Consider the following 23,839-nt stretch of genomic DNA (forward strand, 5'->3'; position numbering starts at 1 on the left):
TCTACCTACTCTCTCCCTCACTGCAGAATATGTAGCCTTTGTTGTATCAAATATTTTGTCAGGAGAATAGAATGGTCTTCAAAAAAATAAATGAGCCATAAATTTTGCTGAATAAGTGAAACTAAAGGGAAATGCAAATCAAAACAACTCCGAGATACCATCTTACACCTGTTAGAATGGCTAAGATCAAAAACACTGAAGACAGCTTATGTTGGAGAGGATGTGGAGCAAGGGGAACACTCTTCCACTATTGGTGGGAATGCAAACTTGTATAGCCACTCTGGAAATCAGTATGGCAGTTTCTCAGAAAATTAGGAATAAGTCTTTCTCAAGATCCAGTTATACCACTCTTGGGCATATACCCAAGGAATGCTCAATCTTACCACAAGGACACATACTCAACTATGTTCATATCAGCATTATTTGTAATAGTCAGAACCTGGAAACAATCTAGATGCCCCTCAGCTTAAGAATGAATAAAGAAAATATGGCACATATACACAATGGAGTACTACTCAGCAGTAATAAACAATGATATCATGAAATTTGCAGGCAAATGGATGGAACTATAAAATATCATCTTGGGTGAGGTAACTCAGACTCAGAAGGACAAACATAGTATGTACTCACTCATAAGTGGATAGTAGATGTGAGGGAAGGGATGGCCAGACTGCAACCCACAGCTCCAGAGAGGCTAGCTAACAGGGAAAGACCCTAGGAGGGACACATGGATGACCCTGTGAAGGAGAAGTGGATGACATCTACATGAGTGGACTGGGTGTGGGAGAGGGTAGTGGCAGAGGGCAAGAGTGGGGGATGAGAACATAGGGAAATGGGAGGGTCAAGCTGGAACAGGGACAGAGTGGGAGGGCAGGGAGGAAGATACCATGATAGATGAGGACATCATGGGAATAGGAAGAGGCAGGGTGATGGGGAGGCTCTCAGGAATCCACAAGGTTGACCTCACCTTGAACTGTTGGCAGTTGTCCAGAGGGTACCTGGACCAGTCCACTCTGGTGACCAGCCTAGCAAATAACCTAGCTGTCATCATAGAACCTTTGTCCAGTGACTGATGGAGGCAGATACAGAGATCCACGGCCAGGCACCAGGCTGAGCTCTGGGAATCCAATTGAGGAGAGAGAGGAGAGATACTACAGGTGAGGGACGTTGAGATCATGATGGGAGGACATGCAGAGATGACCCTCCACACTGGTGGAAGCCCATGAACTGTGAACTGGTGGCTGTGGAGCCCCCATGGGACTGGACTAGGCCCTCTGCATACAGAAGATAGTTGTTTGCCTCGAACTGTTTGGGGGCACCCAGGCAGCGGGATTGGGATCTGTCCCTGGTCTATGGGCAGGCTTCTGGTACATGGTGCCTGTGGTGTGACACCTTGCATAGCCTTGGTGCAGTGGGAAGGGGCTTGGACCTGCCTAGGCTCAGTGTGCTGGGCTCTGCTGACTCCCCATGGGAGACCTCGATTTGGGGGATGTGAGGATGTGAGGTAGCTTGGGAAAGAGGGCTGAGGGGTGGTATGAGGGAGGAGGGGAGTCTGTGGATAGCATGTGGAGTGAGTAGAAAATTTCTTAATAAAGAAAAATGAAAAAAGATGGATTTAAAATATTGCAAAGATATGATTAATATTACAACAAAGTTTAAAAATCAAATCTGTACTCTGATCTTTTAAAGAAACTTACAAACCCATTCTAAATCAGTCAGAAGGTGGTTCTGGTTTAGACAGCAGATGAGAAGCTGTTATCTGTGAGAGAGAAGATTTAAATAAGAAAGAAAAGACAAAACACCAATAGAAAAATAAAAGAAAGAGATACAGAAAGCTGAAAAGGGTCAACTAGGGTCTCCACAAAAAGCTGGCAGTTGTCCCCAGCTGCACACCGCTGCTGACACTGGATGGACCCAACCATAAACACTTTAAGACACTGGAGGAAGAAGCTGATGAAGAAACTGGAAGATGGAAAAATGTTTCATGCTCAAAGATTAGCAGAATTAACAATGTGGGAAAAGCTATCTTAGTGAAAAATAGCGTACAGTTTCAACTCAATCTCCATCAAAATTCCAATGGCTTTCTTCACTGGACTAGAAAAAAATCCAAGAATCCATTTGGAAACAGAAGGCCCATGAAAGGACAAAGCAATACAAGCAGGAAAAAAAGCACTGGTACTGGAGGTGTTACAGTGCTTGGCTTCAAATTATATTATATAACCACTATGACAAAACCAGCATGGTACCAGTATAAAAACAGACAGGTAGACTAGAGGAATAGACCAGAAGAGCCAGGGCTAAAGACAGCTCCAGCCATTTAATCTTTGATAAAGTTGTCAAAACACAAACTGGAAAAAAAAAAAAAAAAAAGACAGACTGCTGAGGAAATGATTCTGGGAAATTGTGCATCAACATGCAGAGGAATGAAGCTGAATTCAAGTGTCTCAGCCCCCACAAAAACCAATTCAAAATGCATTCAAGACTTTAATCTAAAACGTGGAACACCAACACTGCTAAGGGACACAGAGAAGACACTTACAGGCAAAGATTTTGTGAAAAGGCTCTAACAGCACAGGGGTGACCTCAAGAACTGGCCGGTGGCCTTACATGAAATTCAAGTGCTTCCTCACAGCAAGAGAGGTGCTCTAAAACAGGTGAAAATGCTTACCAGACACACCTCAGGTGGGGGATGCGACCTACAATATTAAAAACTTCAAAATATAGACCAAGACAACTAACCTTCCAATAAATAAAGGGGCAAATTAACCCAGCAATTTCCCAAAGGAAAATAGAAAAGGTCCGGTAAACACTGACAGGTTCTATGCCCTTGGCTGTTAGACAATGCAAACAGAAACTGCTGTACGCACACATCTCATATCAGCCAGTCTGGCTGTCATGACGAAAACAAATGAAAAACTCTGGGAAGATGTGGGGAAAGAGGAGCTTCACCTTCTGCTGCTGCTTGTTTTGTTTCTTGCCGATATAAAGTCTCCATGTAAACACTGGTATAAAGGTGCCATAGAAACCCAAGGTGGGACTTGCATGTGACCCAGCTATGCCTCTGTTGGACCCAGAGACTCTAAGTCCTTCTCACAGAGTTCCTTACACATCCATGCTTACTGCTACTCTGTTCACAACAGCGAGAAAATGGAACCACTTCGATGTCTGTGAACTGACAGACTGATATAAAAACCTGGTACACACTGTGGGCTTACTCACATAGAAATGAAATGATGACATTTGTATGCAAATAGCTGGAACTGGAAATTCAGGTAACTATCCCGGACCCCCAGAAAGGTAAACACCACGTGCCTCTCTCCGATGTGGATCCTGGACTTCGTGTTTTGTATTTGTGTTTTGTTTGGGGGTATATGCGTCATTTAACTTGAGAGATGTCACTGAGGGGAGAAAGGAGGTTTGCAAGAAGGGCTAGGGAAAGCAAGAAATTGAGAGCAACAGAATCAATATAGGTGATGAGGAAGAGGAAGGTGGGAGCAGGGAGCCAGCATGAGGAGGAGAGTGGAGAAGGCCAGGGTGAGAGGAGGAGGGAGAACGAAACTAAAATATGTAGTGAAGATTCCATGGTGAACCCATTACTCTGTATATACTCTAAAGAAAAAAACAACACAAAAAAGTGGACGCTGAAATCCAATAGACCCACACCATCCAAACCAAAGCTGACAAAGAGCAACAAAGCTGGGGGGGCCTAACCCAGCCCAGTTCCAACACGAGTGAGACAGGTGCACACGAGAGGCAGGGCTCCAGCCAGGAGCGCAGACAGCCCACAGGCTCTACGGAAGTACAGCCACAGACCCTGTCCTGGAAACTCCTGAGAGCAGGGACAGACAGCAACCACATGGGAAAATGCATTTTCTCATCTCAAACACTCCACACTGCGTATCTTTCAAATTGAGATAAATATGCACAACTCATTTTCAAAAAAGTGTCAGCTTTATAATATTCAAAACAGATAATGATAATTGGTTAGCAAATGAGTAAACAGATCAACGAAGCCAAGCAGAGCTCAGAAATAGCTATTCACTTTTGTCAAATGATTTAACACCAACAGTTAAAATTTTTAAAAATGATGTGGAAAAGCTGCATAGTTACATGGTAAATGATATCTTCATTATTGTGTATATGAAGTGAAATTAAAATGGGTCATTGATCTAAATATAAAATACATATTTATTTAAATATATTTATATAAGTATATAAATAATCAGTGTATTGATATAAAATATTTTCAAAATAAGAAAGCTTACTTTTGCTTTTTTTTTTTTTTTTGAGCTGAGGATCAAACCCAGGGCCTTGTGCTTGCTAGGTGAGCGCTCTACCACTGAGCTAAATCCCCAACCTAGAAATCTTACTTTTTTGCATACAAAATTAAATTTTATTTTAAATGATAATAATAATTCAAGGCCTATAATCTAATCCTCCCTGAAAGCTTACTTTTTCAACCATGAGGCAGGCAAAATTTTTTTCTTTACTAGGATGTAGAAATCATTAACAACTAAATAAATAAAAAACTAAAGAAATAAGTTGGTCTCCATCAAAATTATAATTTTTCTATGTTCTCAAAAACTACTACTAATAAGTGAGTAGGTATGCCACAGGTTATGAATTTTTATAAAACATCCTTAACAAAAAGCTAATATTAAAATACATGAAAAGGTAAAAGATTAAAAGAACAGACTAGAAATCTAACAGAATAATGAACAAGCTGTCTGAACAGACACTTAGCACATACACAAACATGCACACACAGAGACACGTAACCATGCAGGAGTCAGAGCTTGGCATCACTGACTGCCGGGAAAACGCACACTTAAGGCACTAAGGAGACACCAAGGCTAGAGGGAAAACAAAACACCTCAGACACCAGAGACACAGACATCAGCAAAGACACCACAACAGGAACCACCATGTCTTACATATGTTCCTGTTGTTGTGACAAAACCCCATGACCAAGGCAGCTTACAAGGAAGCATTAATTGGGCTTATGGGTTCAGAGGGTTCAAGTCCCAGGATGGTGGAGCAAAGGCATGGCACCAGCAGAAACAGCTCAGAGCCCACCCTTGATCCACAAGCAGGAAGCAGAGAGGACACTGGGAAGGCATGGGTCCCTCAGCGACGCACCCTCTTCAGTAAAACCATACCTCCTAATGCTCCCCAAATAAGTACCAATTAGGGATCAAGTATTCAAGGTCTGAGACTTATGTTGGAATTTCATGCAAACCACCATATTCTGTATCCTGCTCTGGAGAGTGTTAAACAGTATAATGTTAGAAAGCTAGTAGTCTCTTTTGTAGTAAACCATACAACTACTTATGACTGGAAGTCATAAAATACATGAAATAATACCTACGTATTACCTAAAAAAATAGAAATATAACCACCAAATGTCTCATGTGATAAAGTTTGTAGCAATTTTGGTTAATATTCCAATTTTGGAAATAAGTATTCAGCATCACAACAATAAAGTGTGGCATGTATTTAATTTGCACACATAGGCACTGTATGTATAGAGTATAATGTGTATCTAATATACAATACATTTTAATGTATAAATAAAAAAACTAATCCAGGAAGATAATGGGAGTTGAGACACAACCTAATGTAAACAGAGCTAGCACAGAGAAGATGGAGGACTGCTACAGTTACAGCTAGAATGTACATGGTGGATGTATCTGAAGTCCACCACTAACCTCCAGCCCCAGACCCAGGTAGGAGTCACCTAAGGTGATGTGAGGGAGCTTTCAGGGGGATGTGCACAGAATTGTGTGTGTGTGTGTGTGTGTGTGTGTGTGTGTGTGTGTGTGTGTGACAATGATTATATATGTCAAAATTCATTAGGCTCAGCACTTAAACATAACACTATGCATATGTAAACCATGTTGATTTGAAAGGGGGAGTTTGCAAAGTGGATGAGAGAATTTTATCTATTTGGGGAGAGTAGAGCTGGGGAAACACTATTGTTTTCTTAAAATCTAATAAGCAAAGAACATTTTCCAACAAGCTGAGATTTCCTGATTTCTGATATTTCTTTCCCTATATTGTTGCCTCTTGAATTTTTGGGGTCTTAGAAGAAATTCAGTCAGCAATTAACCAGACTATAAAAGCAAAATTGTCCAGAAAAATACTGTCCTTTTAAAATACATTATTTTCTGCATGGCTTAATTTAATCTCTTAGCAGAGAGTTGTAAGCACATGCTTTTAGTGGCAGGCTCAGCATTTGTGAATGACATATGGTACAATCAAAACAAGGCAAAATGGATAAATAAATAGCACACTTTTAAAATCCAAGTACACACACACACACAAAAAAGAGCATCGAGATGCTTGCATACACTTCAATTTAAGTACCCAACTGTAAAGATATCTGCGAATTTAAGAATATCAAACCTCTGTTGATAAAGTTTTCTAAGAACATAGAACAGGCTGTATTAGAAAGTTATTATCAGAATCCTATCATGATGTGAGTTGGTGAAAGACTTGTTATTTAAAAATGATCTTTGCTGCTAAGCAGTACATCAGCTGCTCTGTTCTCCAAGGGTGGAATTTAAGGTGATGCTCTGTGTGACATATCTAAGCAGTCTGACCATATCACATTAAGATAACCGTCTTTAATTCACTAAAAACTGAAACTTTTCCAGGATCACTTAATCATCATCTTAACTATAGAGTAATTTGCCACAATCAAGTGTATGGGTTTGTTTTGTGAATGATAATTTGGGTGAGCATGTGAAGGGAGACAGAGATAGAGACAAATCCCAGATAGGGTGGATGGAACCGATTGAGTCTGTGTGGACACAGTGTTTTAGGCACAACTGTGCTCCTTCCCAGCAAGAGGATGTCTACAGTGGACAGCAGCTGCAGTATCAGCCTGGTCCTCCCACTCCTGTCCTTGTGATGGCCTGGCCTGCCTCCTGGGGCACACAAGGCAGTTCTTCACGAATCCGCTAGTGCAGGCCTGTGCTGCACAGGGTAGTGAGAACCCTTAGTGACCACACTTTAAATGCCCATTCCATCCAAAGTCACAGTGGTAAGCAGAAATTACTGCCTACTACATATTCCCCTGGCGTGTGTTCTAGTGGCCCCTGGTCCCTGGTAGGTAGATAGTACAGAGGTGGCATCCTGGCTGAAGTATTGGCCTTTAGTGCCAGAGTGGGAAGGCTTAGGCATCGAGCCCTGTTTCTCAGCTTCTCCAGCATACAGACGACTATTGTTAGATTAATCAGACCCTCCTGTATAAGCCAAGCTAAAGAATCCCTTCTATCATATATGCACATTCTATTTCTTGTGTTCCTCATGTTCCTCTATAGACCCTGCCCAATTACATCATGAGGCTTACTACAGCTATGTGCCTGTTAGCTATGGTGGATGTCTGGCTGGGGTGAGGCTCAGTTCAAACAAATCGACTTGAGGTTGTGATTATGACATATGGTGAGGCATTTTGTTGTCTCAGAATGGCTTTGGCACTCCCCCATCCCAAAGCTCTTACACTGCTGAGACCAAGATTTGATGCTGCAACCACAGAGTCAAGGACAGTGGGGTGAAGGATGCTTGGGAATAGAACAGGCTGTGGCAGAGAGAGGTAGCTCTGTCAGAGAGGAATGGGAAAATTCTGAATCTCAAGGAAGACAGGAGATAGAGCACAGTGACAGGTTGGCTGCAGTGACCCTGACTTTACTTCTCTCAGCTGTTCCAGCATGTCTGAACCCAAAGACTAGAGTTGGGTGTTAGTAGAAATACAGAAAGGGTTTGGGGGAAGTCTGGTTGCAGTCAGAGAAGGCAGGGTACTTGAAAGCAGCCCAATTCCCACTGCAATGCTGCAGACCACATGGTTATTCTGGACATTTATCAAATGGCCACAAGGGCAAAGGCCTAGTTTGCTTTGTTCACTGGGGTACCACTGCTGCCTACAATATTGGCTGGCACCTAGGAGGCCCTTTGTGGGTACTGGCTGAAAGGATGGCATGCATCTGGGGCAGGAGAGGTGGAAGAACAGGAGGTACTTGAGTTGGCAGGACTCAATTAGTGCCTCCTGCTCCCAGTGAGATCCCCATGGCATATGTGTAGCATAGAGAGGCATCCCAAACTCTCATGTGTCTCATTGAAACTGTGGATGTCACCAAAGAAGTCATAGTCTATGGAATATTCCTTTACACTGTGTGAATATATGTCACTGTGATTGGTTTAATAAAGAAGCTGACTGGCCAATAGTTGGACAGGTAGAAGTCAGGTAGGACTGACAGACAAAAAAAAAAAAAAGAGCACAAAGAAAGAGGAAGAGTCTCGGGAGTCCCAAAGAGACAGAGAGAAAGCAGGAGATGAACTTGCCATACTGAAAAAAAGTACTGAGCTATAAGAGGATAGATAAGAAATATAGGTTAATTTAAGTTATGAGAGCTACTGAGTGACAAACTGAGCTATTGGCCTAGCATTTATAATTAATAATAAGTCTTGGTGTGGTTATTTGGGAGTTGGTGGGCAGGACAAAACGTCCTCTGACAATAGTCAGGTCTCAGAGGAGGGGCAGGAATAGCGAACCCCATGCTGGAGAGGGGACTTCAGGGATCATGAGCACATAGCAATGAAGATCAGAAGGGGCCACCCCAGGCAGCCAGAGGGCCCTGCCTTCCCACTGGCATAAGCCTGCCAGCCTCCTCCTGTACCCAGCTGCCATCTTGGCAAAAGGAGATGGAGAACAGAACTCTCAAGGTGGAAACAGTATGTTTAGGTCCTCAGAGACAGACACAGTCACCAGCAGGGGTAAAGGCTCAAATCAAGTGACAAATCCGCATGCCTAACTTCTACCCAAACTCCCACAAAATAAGATGGACAGCCATAGTTCATAATATGCTCTCCACAGACATGAGGACCTGAGTTCGGATCCCCTGCACCCACACTGAAGGCTGAGCCTGGCGTCCTGGATGAGTGCACACATGCAACCCCAGCACAAATGGCTGACTCCTATTTGGTGGGGAAGAACTAAGCAAAGTCTTCTTTACAATTCCTACATTGATGTTCTGTCTTAGGTCTAAACTAATACCTACAGGATCATGATTGTGGGCTCAGTGCATTGTGAACAGTGCCAGAACCACAAACAAGATGTGGCTGTCACAGTCTCCGATGCACCCCCATATACTTTTTGTTGTCAGACATTTGAGTAAAGCCTGTACCTTATTCTAGTCTAATTTATTCTCATTCTTAACAGCTCCCTGTATCAGTTCTCATCTGGAATTTCAGAAGTTAAAGGGAAACGCCTTGCTCCACTTTCACAGTAGGTAACTGCAGTACCCAGTAGGAATGGAGTTCATTAATGAAGTTTCCTGGGCTCTTTTGAAATATACATTTGTACTCATCTTCAGCAGCCTATTATGAAAATTTCCAGGATCAAAAATAAGCTAAAGTATGGGAATAAATAGCACATGTCCCCTGGGATGGAAGTCTGTGGTGTCTCCTGTCAGTTATCAGCTAACCCACCAATCTGTAGTGTTCCACCAATTCACCACACACCTCCCTCCAGGCGTGGGATCTGCAGTGGTCCACCCTTTAGTGCTCATTCATAGTGAGTACTGTGGCTGCGTTATTGGTATTAGCTGCTCTGAAACAGTCTTCCTCAGACTTGGAACAATTATAACATTGCTTGAGGAGAGCAGAGACATCGTAAAACATAAGTGGAAATAATAAGGGAGAGGGCAAAGGACCTACTTGACCAGAAAGCACAAAGGAGGCTGTTGGGGGAGGTCAAAGGGCACCAGGGGTGATGGAACAGAGAGAAGTGAGGGAAGAGAACAATAAATAAGATAGTTTAGAAGTGCCATCATCAAACTCCATTCTGCAAATGCTAATTGAAAATTTAATTAAAATAGAATAAAAACAAATAAAGAAGTCAATGGAAAGATAACAATAGTCACAATAAAAATTGGTGCCTAGTGAGAGCAATGCTGCTTATTTTCTTTTGGTAAGATGCACTATATTATTCTTGTTGGGTCTTTAATAAAGCTACGTTTTCCTCTTAGTATGTGATTGCTTTTGAAAGGGAAAGATCATTAGTGTGCCTAAGATAGTACAAGGAGAGAAGTTTTGTGCTTTTAAGGCCGTCACAGAAGCTTGGTTTGAAGTCAACTATCTCTCGATGGTCCATAAAGACTGAACACTCCACTAGGCACCTTGTGCTGGATTAGGGACACAGTGGATGTGTTTATCCATATGACTGGCATGCCTTGCTTTACTGCAGAACTGCCTCAGTAGGGTACCATGGTACACATATGGAAATCAAAGAACAGTTTTGTGGGTTCATTTCTCTACATCTGACTTTACATGGGTTCTAGGGATCACTCTCAAGTTAACAAACTTGGGAAGCAAGTGTCTTCACACCAGCCATGGAGCAGTCCCTGACCGGCAGGTTTTGTCTTTATTTTTATGTAAATATTTGCTATGCTTTGATTTTCTCTGAACTAAAACATCCCCTCTACAAAGAGGGAGTAAATAACTCACAAATAGCAAGAAGTTCCCGAAGTTAACAAGATTTCCAGGGCCCTTCTCCAGATGGCAGAAACAGTAAGATGGATGCTGGGAAGAAAAAACTATCCCACCAGCCAAGTCACCTGCAAGTCACACAAAGAACTCCAAGGGAGCAGCTGTCCTGACTTGTCACCCATGCTGGGGGGGGGGGGGGTGCCACAGCTGAGTGTAAACCATGCCTGCATTTCTAAGTAACCCCTCATCTATATTCCTATAAGTAACCCCAATAAACGCATTGCCTTGCCAAGTCAGACTGTGGGGGAATCATTTATTTGCTCTGCTGTCAGTGCCCTCTCTGAAACGCATAGACACTTTTCCCTTCCCCCTAGGAGAAGTCACTCAGCAGTACCAGGATTGAATTCAGATCCTCATGCTTATGAGGTAAGCACTTAACTGACATCTCTCCAGGCCTGTTCCTCCTTTTTTAAAATAAAAAATAAAAAATAAATGAACATTTTATTTATTTGTTATTTTTATGTGTGTGGGGTTTTGCATGACTATATATCTGTTTACCACATGTAGACAGTACTCACAGACACCAGAGTGGGGCTTTGGATCCTCTGGTACTGGAATTACAGGTGGTTGTGAGCTACTACATGGGCACTGGTAATCGAACTCTGGTCCTCTGGGAGTGCAGCCAGGTTCTCTTGACTGCTGAGTCATTGCCCCCTCCCTCTCTCCTTTATCAGCAATAAGTCCTGGGTATTTTGTCTTTCTGACAGACAATGTGCTACTGCAATGTTTATGTGAAAAGTACTGCCTAACTGCAGGTCGGACAGTCGGTAATTTCAGAGAACCCTTACATCACAGATCTACAGTCCCCCCAAGATGTCAATTCTTCAAAAAAATTAAAATCATGCTTATAGTTAAATAGAAGAATCACTCCCATACTCATATTTAAGGAAAACCAATCTTTCACTTATACTCTGACTTTTGAAGTTGTGCTGTTGATTTGAACACATTCAATTTTTAATTCCAATATTCTCTGAAGCTGGTAAATGCTTCTTCAAAACCCCTTTCTTCGACTTCACTGATTGCCCCATTTTTCTGGCCATGGTCTGAGAGTCTGATGTCTCCAGCTGAACCCAATCTCCAAACATGTAAGGATACATTGATGAGTAAAACCATGTGGCATTGGGGATTTGCTGAGTGATCTGAGACAGATGAGGCTTGGGAAGCAGAAATGACAGAGATTAGCTCTGAGCAGCCAAGTGCTGGAGCTGGGGGCTGTGTGGAGGAAATGGTTTGCTGATATATTTGAGATTTTCCACAGATATATTTTTAAAGCTTAGAAGTGATAATAAATATATAAAATGATCTCTCTCAAGGTGTTTTGCTGAAGATAAGAGGATTCCTCTTGTTCGATTTTAAATGAACCTCTCCCACCACCACATGAACCTAATGAAAAATGACCCTTCCATATCCACCTGGGATCCAGCTGGAGCATGGCTGTGCAGAACTTAACACCAGCCTCCAAGCTCATACTAAGATGGAGAGAAACAGCTAAATCTCTTGCATCTTAATCTACTAAAACATATTATGTGTGTGGAAGGGTGTGTTTCATACTGCTGCCTGATTTTATGCAATCAGGAGGAAAATAATAAACAAGGTGAGCCCTGCTCCCAGCCTAAGGCTCAGTGAGAGCCACGGCTCCAGGTTACCCCTCCTAACATCAGAAAGCCAACGTAGATAATCCTTGAAGCCATAGCTGGGCTCAGCAGCTAAAGTAATGAGGATAAGTCACCCCAGAAAACAAGAGCATGGAGTACTGAGGTTTAAGATTCTTGGGTACCTCAAGACACGCATACTCAAGAGCAGTGTTTTCCTTCCCTCTAGAACGGGGTTCGCTGGAAGGCCCTTACTCCAGGAGTCAGCTCGGTCTGTCCCCTGAGACTGACTCCTTGTCTCATTTCCTCATAGAGAGCAAGTCTTTGGGATGGTGGGAAGGAATCAATGACCAGACATGACAACCAGGAAAAAAAGCCTTATGGTCCTGTGGCCTCGAGCCCCACCCTCAGGACAGGAGCAGCACTCTGAGGGGTGTCCGAAGACTGTGCACTGCCAAGGTCCAGGATGGGAGGAAGGACAGAGCAAGAGCATCGCCAGCCACCAGGAGCCCAAGTGAAGCTCTGGACTCCTCCAAGCTGCACTCTGAGAAACACTTAGATACCAGAATAGTTCTGGAAAGAAAATCCCAGAAGTATTGAGAGTTGAGGCTTCAACAAGGCATACACAGGCAGCAAGCAGAGACGTTACACAGGCCAGTAAGAGAAGTAGGAGGACAAATGATGTTCTTCTCTGAGTGAACATACATGTTTATCCTCAAGTGCGACAAGATGACTAAGGAAAATAAATACTTGTAAGCACTAGGTGCTACATACAGAGACCATTAGCTTAACATGATGATTTTCTAAGAGTGCTTCCTGATGCTCTGATTTCACAGCACACAATACATTATGCATAAGTTCTGTGGAAGATCAGTAATTCTGAATTATTTAAATTCATTTGTAGAATATAATAATGGATACAAATATGTAACTATATGATGAGGAAATATTTTGCTTTTTGACTATTTTCCTTATTGTAGGCAATTTTTCCTTAAGACAAACATGAAGAACTTCAGACTATTAGAAGGCCTCATATAGGACCAAGAGTTTTCTACTTACCTGAGACAGCAGAGCCAGCTCATGGTGACATGTGACAGCTTTCCTGTTGGCTTCCATAAAGTATCTCTGTGTGCGCCTCCTCTCCCTCTCCAGCTTCTTCTCCAAGGCCAGCTGGGATGTGGATAAGGTGTCTAGATACTTCATCATCACATCTGAGATCATGGAACTAACTTCTACAATATCTGGACGGGCTTCTGCATCAGGAGTGAGGCACCTGAGAGAAGACAAGGTAAGAGTAACAAAGGTCATTGTTGGGCTGGCAGAGGGAGGTCAAATTCAGCCCAACTGAGTATCCATCATGCTACCTGCACCCAAGAGCAGGGACAGGACAAGCCTCAGACACAGCTCTGAACCCAGCTCTTCTCAAAAGACATCTGAAACCTGGGGAAAGGGGCAGCTATGGGGCTTTGCACCTGGGCTCACAGCCCAGGGTTGTAGGCTGGCCATGAAGCTCTCAGGTCCCAAGGTGGGCAAAGGAAGGGTCTTCTGCATGTTTAACTCCTTTCTGCAATAGCAGCTAGCTCATTGGTCAGCCAGGCAAACAGGGCCTCTCTGAAGCACATAAAGGAAGGAGAGTTTCTGGGAGGATACAACTTTTTGACCATATTCTGTCAATATTAACACAACATGATTAGTCTGGGTTTTACAAAACACAGACAAATATAAAATACAGGCCAGTGACTTAGAGAAGTGCCAAAAGTAAAACCCCACCATTCAGGGGCCTGAGTCAGGAAGATCATGAGTTTGAGGGCAACCTGGGTTACAATTTCTTAAAAAGAAAAAAAAAAATGTCATTTTTTAATATATTTTTATCTTTTTTAAGATGATAGCTTATTTGGACATACAAAAGAACTATTCACAAACTGAGAGACTCTGAGCTAAAATGAAAAGCTGATATGCAGAAGTTGATGAAATATATGATGAAATATGAAGCTGGGATAGTTTTGGACTTTTCTTGTGATTGGGTATTAATTAGACTTATCATTCCTTTTAAGGCCAACAGAGCTGTTTACACTCCCTGTATCTGATTATTTTCATTTTACTGGGTCTTATTGACACGGATCTTATAATAAGATTCTGTGTTTTGCTTCTGATGATAGAATTTCAGGGACATGGGAATGATTTAAGTTGGGATACACTGTTATAGACAGTCTTCATTGGAATACGTCTAAACCGCCCTCTCAAATTTTCTTAAGAAATTTTGTTTAAGTAATTTGACTCATTGAGTGCTTATGTTTTGTGGGTTTAGAGGCATGGAATATCATCAGGCACATGGAAGGAAGTACTGTTCACATATCATCTGGATACCGTCAGAAGGCCATTTGCATAGTCATGGAGTCAACATCAAGAACACTGCACTGTTTGCATTTCAGTTTATAAACTATTGCATGATGGGATTTTAATGCTCTTATTCATCACTACACTGAAAACGCCTTGAACGGAAAAGGGTGTGTCCCTTTGACAAAGATCTTAGCATTTAAGGCACAATCTGCCTCCTGAGGAGTAGCTGCTAAATGAGCAAATGAATCAGTAAATGGGTGAACACAGCCTAACACCTGAAGAGGTTACCTGTCCTTAACCAAGATGTCCAGACACAGACTTGTGGACTTCTGGAAACACACTAGTGGAGGTTCCCATGTATCTCCACTGCTTGCATGGGTATTTCAGATACATACTTCATAGACACATACATGATTCCCTAATCAAGTAAGCATAAAATCATGTTGTAGGGGGAAAATCTGGACTACTCTCATTCACCAAGTCTGTGCTCCAGTCAGAGATGAGATGGAAAAAACTGCAAGGGATAGTGTTCACGTTTTACAAAACAAAGTTGAAGGCAGCGTGAGCACGTGATGATTCCCTTGTCCTTATAGCTCAAGGCTGGCTAAGCTCGCTAAGCATCATGCCCGCTTGGAAACAAAGCAGAAGGCAGCTTATGCAGTCAGCCAGAAAGCAAAACTCACACACTTGGAACAGTTAGTGCATAGAAGGAAATAGTCCTCCCTGGAAAGGCAAAGCGAAAGGAGAAAGACAGGAGAGGAAGCTGCCCACCCGCACCGCTGCCCACCCGCACTGCTGCCTCCACAGCTCGGCCGCACACTGACTGGGAAAAAGAGCAATGCTGGTGCCAGGCAAAGCAACAAGATAGATTCCGTTGTTGCTCCAGACTCTTCAGGGTTGCTAAATTATTCTCCAATTTAAAAGCTTGCTTAGGAAAGGAAAGTTTTGATAACAAAATGTGTGAATACACCGTGTAAACAGGAAGAAGGAAAGACTGCATGTTAGAAATGCAAACACTGTGGGCTGTGCCTGACAGGAATGTGCAAAGTAAAACTGAGGTCCTAGGGAACTCAAGAAATGAGGTATATGTGATTGGAAATAACACAGAGTTTAAGAATGAGTAGTAACTTGCTGAGTTATCGATATTTATTAGGAACTCTGCTTGTATATAACCTTGCACCAATGTTTTGAAGAAAATAAGAGCCTAAGAACATGGGAAATCTGAAATTGTTCTCTAATTCTACTGGAACTTAGTTTTCAACACTAAAAATTCAAAGCAAATTAAATATACAATTGAATTTAACTCACAATAGATCATGGCTTCAAGTGTTCTAGAGATAAAACTTTCTTAATGCAAATGCACATAATTAGGAATCTTGAATAATTTTAAATAAAAATGTTCTAGCATATACCTTGCAATCTTAATTTAGAGTTATCTATAAAGTTAAATTACCAGGTCTAAATTATTGTCATTGCTTAGTATTTTAAATTATAAATACCTTCAAAAACACTTCATCTGGGAGCTGTGGAGATGGATCAGTGGATAAAGCACGGGCCAGCAAAAGGATTTGCACACCAAGAACCCAAATAAAAGCCACACAGTTGTGGCAGCCAGCTCTTAGGAGCCAGAGAAAAGGGAATCTCCAGAACAAGCTGGCCATAGGCTATCTAATTGGTGAGCTTGGGTTCAGTCGAGAGACTTAGCGTCACAGAAGAGAATGATCAAGAAAGACACTCAGCATCAACACTGGCCTCCAGGCACACACACGCACCCACATACATGTGGACATATACACATACACACATTATATGCATATATATTACATATGTATACATGTACATGTATACATGCACACCACACCACCACACACATACACGTGCAAAACAGCAGCAATAAAGCATTTCATCTGGAGTCCCTGCTGAATGCCACTCATCCTTTGAAACATTACGATGGCAGTGAACTCAGAACCTACTATGAAGACTACTCCTGAAGCCCTCTCTGAAGCCTCCAGACAGCCATTGCGAATCTTGGGGTGTACTTCCTGAGGTACCTGTCCTTATCTTGCTGCTGACATTTGCCCTTCCCCGGTCTTGCTTCCATGTCTCAAAGTTGTAACTAAATAAATCCAACTCTACATATCTCCAAAACTAGTCCACTTCCCCAGCTAATGGAAGTGGTTTTGTCCGTCTTTGCACTATACCCACAATGTGCAATCCACAGCACAAGCAACATCCCCCACCTCCTCCACTTCCCATCAAACATTGCCCTGTATATAATGGAATCTCATTTCCCTCCCTCTTCCTTCCCCTTTGTCTGTCCCTCATGAGCCCACCAACATGAGCTTTGAGAAGAGAAGCTGTCACTATGTGCCACTCTGCTTGTCACCCTTGGTGACAATCCCTGTGACACCAATGATGAAGCAGACATAGAAATCCCTTGTCCGGCATCTTCAGTACATAGGGTCTGCCTAAGCAGCATCTCCAGTCCATAGGGCCTGCCTGAGCAGCATCTCCAGTACATAGGGTCTGCCTGAGCAGCATCTCCAGTACATAGGGTCTGCCTGAGCGGCATCTCCAATACATAGGGTCTGCCTGAGCAGCATCTCCAATACATAGGGTCTGCCTGAGCAGCATCTCCAGTACATAGGGCCTGCCTGAGCAGCATCTCCAGTACATAGGGCCTGCCTGAGCAGCATCTCCAGTACATAGGGTCTGCCTGAGCAGCATCTTCAGTACATAGGGTCTGCCTGAGCAGCATCTCCAGTACATAGGGCCTGCCTGAGCAGCATCTCCAGTCCATAGGGCCTGCCTGAGCAGCATCTCCAATACATAGGGTCTGCCTGAGCAGCCGCAGGAGCACCAGGCAAACCTGAGTGGCTTCAGTCCAGTTCCTAGCAAATATGCCTTACTTCCCGAAACCTCAAAAGCTGGGCATTTGGGCACTTCCTTTCGACCCTGGTGTTCAAAACTCCCACCTGAGTGGCCCACAGAGCTCCACTTACAGCACTTGGCAGCTTCTTTAACCTACAACTCCAAACTCTTCCATATCTGTTCCATAAACTAGTTGCAAAGATCTACAAATAGGGCTGGAAAGACAGCTCAGCAATAAAGAGCACCAGGGTCAATTCCCAGCACCCCCACAGCAGCTCACTACTGTCAGTAACTCCAGTTCCAGGGGGCCTGACATCCCCATACCAATGTACATAAAATGAAATTAAATAAAGATGAAAACAAAAAAGATCTGCAAATGATGTGGTCAGATTTCTCACAGCAACAATATTATTCTCAGTACTGACTTTGTGTATTAGTTTTCTTCCTTGGTGTAACAATCAAATTACCTGACAAAAGCCACTCAGGGAAATAGAGTTCATTCTGACTTATCACTTAGGAGGAGATACAGTCCCTCATCTGGGAAAGCACGATGGCGGGAGAGTGAGATGATGATCTATACTCAGTGTAAGGAGAGAAATTGTTGGTACTCAGCTTGCTTTCTCTGTTTTCCTTCAGTTTGGGACCCCATCTCATATGGCGATGCTGCCCACATTCAGGGTGGGACTTCCCTCATCACTCAGCCTTCTTGGAAACTCTTCCTCAGATATACCCAACAGGATGTCCCTTAGGTGATTCCAAAGCCATCCCAACTGACAACAAAGCTTAACAGTCACAGAAGCACAGAGACTGGTTTTTAAAGCAGGCTACAGAGCACTGAGCCAGTAGGTGCTCAGAGTAGGCTTCCCAAACTGAGATGTTTCTGTGTCAATCCATGGGAAGTGAGGGCAAGAACCATGCATGTGTCTGAGAGGAGAAGGTTTCAAAAGAAATGACCAGTAGGGGAAGGTCATGAAGGGAGTAGCTGGAACCTGGAAAGCAGCAGACAGGATTGGTCTGAGTGTGAGGCCAGGAGGCAACAACCTTTATTAAACTCTTTCTATATTAATGGGGAAAGCCTCTCATTTTTTGAGAATTTAGTATAAAATACAATTTTACCAACTTTTAAAAGTACCTGCAGTTTTATGGTTGAACACAGCCCTATCTAATTTCTATGTTACTCTTTTTTTCATATTTGTGCATATTTTATTTATTTCAGAAAAATAGATTTTCATACTATTTGTTTTACTTAGTTTCACATTATACACATGTTTCATGTCGACATAGGTCTTATAGATAGGCCTTATAGATAGGCCTAATATCTGTACATCTCTGTCAAGTTCTTCTTAGATATCCCAACAGTTTCCAAAGAGTCACTATTACTAATGATGCTCAAACACCTTTCTAGGTTGGATTACCTGAGGGACCTTTTGTAACTATTTAACCATAGATAGTGATTATATAAAGACACAGGGATTTTATGATGGCAGCTATATGTTGTAAATTGTGAGACTATTTACCTGCTAATGGTATCTGTCACTTTTTCAGAGTAGATGCCTTCTGGCACCGGCTCGTACACTGCCTCCACTATCTGCAAGGCAAACAGAAAATAGCAACAACATCAAAGAACCATGCTATGTATGAACAGTCATTCATAGCTACAATGTGGATTGCTAATAAATTCATATAACATCACACTCAAAAGTTAATCGGGAATGGAAACATCCCAACAAATGAAAATTAATGCCAATAGCCAATTAGACAGTTCTAGAATACAGAATCTTATTCTCCAAGCTGAGCTAAAGTTAACTTTAGGCTCATGATAAAGTAATACATGGGATACTATAACATGGTGGCTTGTGGCCATAACGTGGAGTCTGGGGATGAAGCTCAATGATAGAGCATTTGCCTGGCATGTGTTAGGCCCTGGGTTCCATCTCCAAACCACAAGGAAACAGTAATTGGAAACCTATTTTCATAACTTTATATGACAAATGAATACAATAAATAGGAATATACATGCACTGTGATAGAAATTTAGAGGAGAGATAAGATAGACTGGGTTGTGTAGGAAATCAAACATAGCATGCTTCTAACTGATGGCTGTGTAAGTCACAAGGGTTTTGTGAAGAACAGGGTGTGGCTGTTAGCTAAGGAGGCCCTTTTGTTCCCTGTGGCCTACTTTAGTAGCCAAGGAGAGCATGTTGGTGCTACAGAAGGGAGGACTCAGAGTCGCCATCTGATAAAGGATGCAGCCTGCAGCCCAGACATCAGCCTTCTCTCCATACGGCTCACTCTTCAGGACCTCTGGACTGAAATACATAAAGGATGTTAATGCATACTCAGGAAGAGGAATTAATTGGCACTGGAAGAAATCCAATTTTCATATTGAAGGTGTTGATATAAAAAAACAAGTAAATGGACATTAAAATGACTCTTAATGACTTTGCCCTATACCCATACTTCTCTCAACCTTCTCAGGGAAGCATCTCCTTGAAGTAGACAGCAATTAACACAAAGACCCTCAATTAGTCAATTTACAGATACTAAGAGACTGTGCGGTACTTGTCCCTAAATGATAAATACATAGTATACTCCTCCCCACAAAGCACAGGAGGCTCTTCACAGAAGAGGGGACAGAGAGATTATAAGAACCAGAGACAGTGTATCTACTGAAATAACATCACATAGTTTCCAGACTCAACAGGGCAGATGCACTTATGTCTTATGCCAACTGTGACAGCATGAACAAGACCCACACAAGCTACAGCCAGATAAAATCCCAGGGAAGAAGGGGAAGGTAGACACAAAAGTCCACCACTATTTGTAGAGGTACTGGGAGTGACAGAGCAGTTTTCTCCAACACTATCACACCTGCTAGGTCTATCCCACCCCACAGCAGGCCCCACTGCCAAGACTAGCTGGCAACACAGACTGGACTGTATGGGGAAAGAAAAATGAATAACAAAAGAAGAAATCTTTTTTGGAGTTGGATGTGAAGGGATAGACAGTTGGAGAAGGTGGTTATAGAAGAAGGTGGGGAAGTGGATTACATTGTATGACATTCTCAAAGAATTAATAAAAATATTGTTTTAAAAAAACCCACTAGTACTTGAGGGCTGACAGTGAAGGTGCCTGCCACTAAGAATGATGGTATGAGTTTTCATCCCAAGACCCACAGGGTGGAAGGGAAGAGACTGGCGAATACAAGCTGTATTCTGACTTCCACACATGTGTCCACCCCATACACACACAGTAAATATAAAAGTAAAATTGTAAAAATTAAAAAATAGATACCTGAAATTCTTAATCACTATTTCAAGTAAAGAGATTAAAGAATCTCTTTGAGACCTGGGCCATAACTCAGTAGTAAAATGCATGCCTTGCATGTGGGAGATCCTTCACTCAATCACCAGTACTGCAGAACAAACAAATAAGTACTGTCCTTGAACTGTGTTGGCCTCAGATGGATCCAGAAGCACACCCAAGCAATTCAGTTTGTGCTGGCGAGTTTTATGTCGACTTGACACAAGCTAAAGTCATCTGAGAGGAGAGAACTCCAATTAAGAAAATGTCTCCATAAGATCTGGCTGTGGCATTTTTCTTAATTAGTGATTGGTGGGAAAGGCCCAGCCTATTGAGGGCAGTACCATCCCTGGGCTGGTGGTCTTGAGTTCTATAAAAAAGCAGTCTGAACAAGCCAATGGGCAGCAGGCAAATAAGCAGTACTCCTTCATGCCTCTACATCAACTCCTGACTCCAGGTTCCTGCCCTGTTTGACTTCCTGTCCTGACTTGCTTCAATGATGAACAGTAAGTAGAAGCCAAATAAACCCTCTCCCTCTCAAGTTGCTTTTGGCCATGATGTTTTATCACAGCAACAGTAACCCTAATAGGACACAGTTCGAGAACTAACATCCACAAACCACTAGGTACCCATCATGTGTCCTGGGACCATGGTTTTCTGGCAGGGGCACTTTCACTTTGGTGATGGAACTCTGGGTCCCAGCATCCCCTTCTGCACTGTAGCTTCTTGCCCAACTGTGTTCAGCACCTATGGTTGCCTCCTGTTTCAAATGTGTTTCTAGCTCTTAACAATGGGGTGTTGAAGTGGCGTTGAGGCAGGTCCAAGTCTCAGCTCAAGAGTCACAGAGTCTTCCATCTGTCCTTCAAAGAGCTTATGTCCACTACCAGAAGATATTCCAGGTCACTTCTTCCCTCACAGCTTGCCTGACACAATACACAGTACAGACCTTTTCCAGGAGCCCATAAACTAGAGCCTGAAGTCTGAAGACACACAGAAGGTCACGGAGATTCTGTGATGAGTAAAGATGCAGGATGGTAACTGGGAAATGTATGGATGTGGCCTCTACCCATCTGGTTATAAAGTAGGGTGCAAGGGAACCACATTTAAATACTCTGTGAGAAGTGTAGTATCCACCTGGGTACCTCTTTTGAAAGTGCCAAGCAACTTCAACAACCTGTAAGTGGAACTTACCTGAGCAGGTTTGTAGATTTGGCATTTTCATTTAATTTAGTGTGATGGAAGGTAGCTCTATTAATAACATTTAGCATCTTGTAGAATGTAGCTCAGCTAGGAAGTCAAAGTATGAGGTGTGGTGGTGCACATGTGTGAGGGTGACATTCAGTTTATCTTTCGCATTGTTATCTCTCCTCTTGCTCACTGGCACCGTGAAGTTCCCAGCTCACAGACCTGCCCTCTGCAGTGGGCTGGGACATTCTCTAGCTCTGGTGCCTAAGCTTGGCCACATGATTGGCTTTGGCAAAGGTGATACAGGAAAAGACTTACAAGGTACTTGCTCTCTCTTCCAGTTCTTAAAATCCCTGTAAACACAGTCTTGTAGCCACCACTAGGCCTGTAGGCTGGTTGATGAGTAGCTACCTCCACTGGCCCCACCCCACACCAGCCAAGAGACTACAATGCTTTAGTGACCCTGGATAACACTGTGATCCATATACACTTGGATCAGCTGGAACCAAATACACTTGCAGTAAGAGTGCACTCGTGGAGCGACTCAACCAATTAAAGCCAATGAGATTAGAGGTAGTCTGTCCAAGTTAACTTTCACTGAAGTTAGCTTTCTTTGGATTATAAAGAGGTGAGTAAGCAAAAGTGATGCTGTCTGATAAAGCTTATCAAAAGAGGAAAAAAAGCAGGGTGTTGTGACTTAGACCTGCCCTCTACCTTACTTCTACCTAGTGAGACCCTGTTTCAACACAAAACAAAAATAATAAGAGCCATGAGGAATGTGATGAAGATTCAGCCATGTGAACACAGTGGGCAAAGGATTGAGACCTCTGACAAACCAGGCTGGCAGACAGGACAGTCAAATAGAGGAGACAGCAACTTCCAACTGCTAAGTCATCCAGCAAACAAATGTGAGTTCTATGAGAAAGGCTACTCATGCATTTTTCATCTTCAAAAGGAAACCAGCCTTTGGGAAATATGACTGAAGTCATTCTTAATCACTACTTGCAAATATGTCAGGTGGCAGATATGTGTATGGTTATTGTTTAGACAATAACTATAACATAATTCGATATCTTGTGAATTGAATAACTATAAAATAATTCGATGTCTTGTTAACTGAATAACCTTCAATTTCCTCACATGAGATGAGCTCACCCACACTATGGAAATAAAAGAATTGAAGCTACCTATGCTTCTGTAAAAGTTAAACAACACATACACACACACACACACACACACACACACACACACACACCTCACACACACACTTACTCACTCCTAATTTAAGATGGACTTTTCTTTTCCAAGACAAAAGAGATGAGAGTGGTGCTATGATGATACAACTCCATGAAAGCATCTTACATTGAGTCTGAACTCCCCTGGCCCTCACAGCCAAGTTGATAATACACCTGAGTTCACTTAAGTCTTGCGATCCCACTGTCCATCAGTCTGTCTGAAGCTGGCCTTTAAGAGAACTGTGTAGGGGCCGGACAGTGGTGGTGCACGTCTTTAATCCCAGCACTCGGGAGGCAGAGGCAGGCGGACCTCTGTGAGTTCGAGGCCAGCCTGGTCTACAAAGTGAGATCCAGGACAGGCACCAAAGCTACACTGAGAAACCCTGTCTCAAAAAAAACCAAAAAGATTTAACCAATGCACAGAGCATAACTTATATGATATCTAACAAAAATAGATCTTTGGAAAAACTGAAAACATCTTCAATTAAGTGTGCAAAAACTGTCATCATTGTACTTTATACATAATAAAAATGTTCAAGTAAACTTGAAGGTAGAGTAGATTTGGGTACATGTCAAGGAGCTACATGTATTCCTCTGAAATAGTCTAGTAAACAAATGGGTATAACTCATATCTAGCTGCCTCTGAAAGGAGGCTTTCTCCTGATACACAGACACACCACACACATACTCCACAACACCCCCCACAACACACATACACACACCCCTCACCCCACCCCACCCCACACACCCACACCATAATATACA

At 42.6% G+C, this 23,839-nt stretch overlaps 1 protein-coding gene across 3 annotated transcripts in view; it reads right to left on the bottom strand.

The window, feature by feature from the left end:
* The window catches only part of Nek10 (NIMA related kinase 10), a 189,933-nt gene that overhangs the window by 52,719 nt on the left and 113,375 nt on the right, over positions 1-23,839 (bottom strand). For all 3 annotated transcript variants that reach the window (XM_036198625.1, XM_036198626.1, XM_036198624.1), the window contains 3 exons: positions 19,531-19,660; positions 18,869-18,939; positions 13,200-13,413 (listed from right to left, as the gene is read on the bottom strand). In XM_036198625.1, coding sequence (XP_036054518.1) covers positions 13,200-13,413; positions 18,869-18,939; positions 19,531-19,660 — 415 coding nt within the window. The remainder of the gene's footprint in view (positions 1-13,199; positions 13,414-18,868; positions 18,940-19,530; positions 19,661-23,839) is intronic.

This window comes from Onychomys torridus, chromosome 9 (assembly GCF_903995425.1).
Source record: "Onychomys torridus chromosome 9, mOncTor1.1, whole genome shotgun sequence".
NCBI lineage: Eukaryota > Metazoa > Chordata > Mammalia > Rodentia > Cricetidae > Onychomys > Onychomys torridus.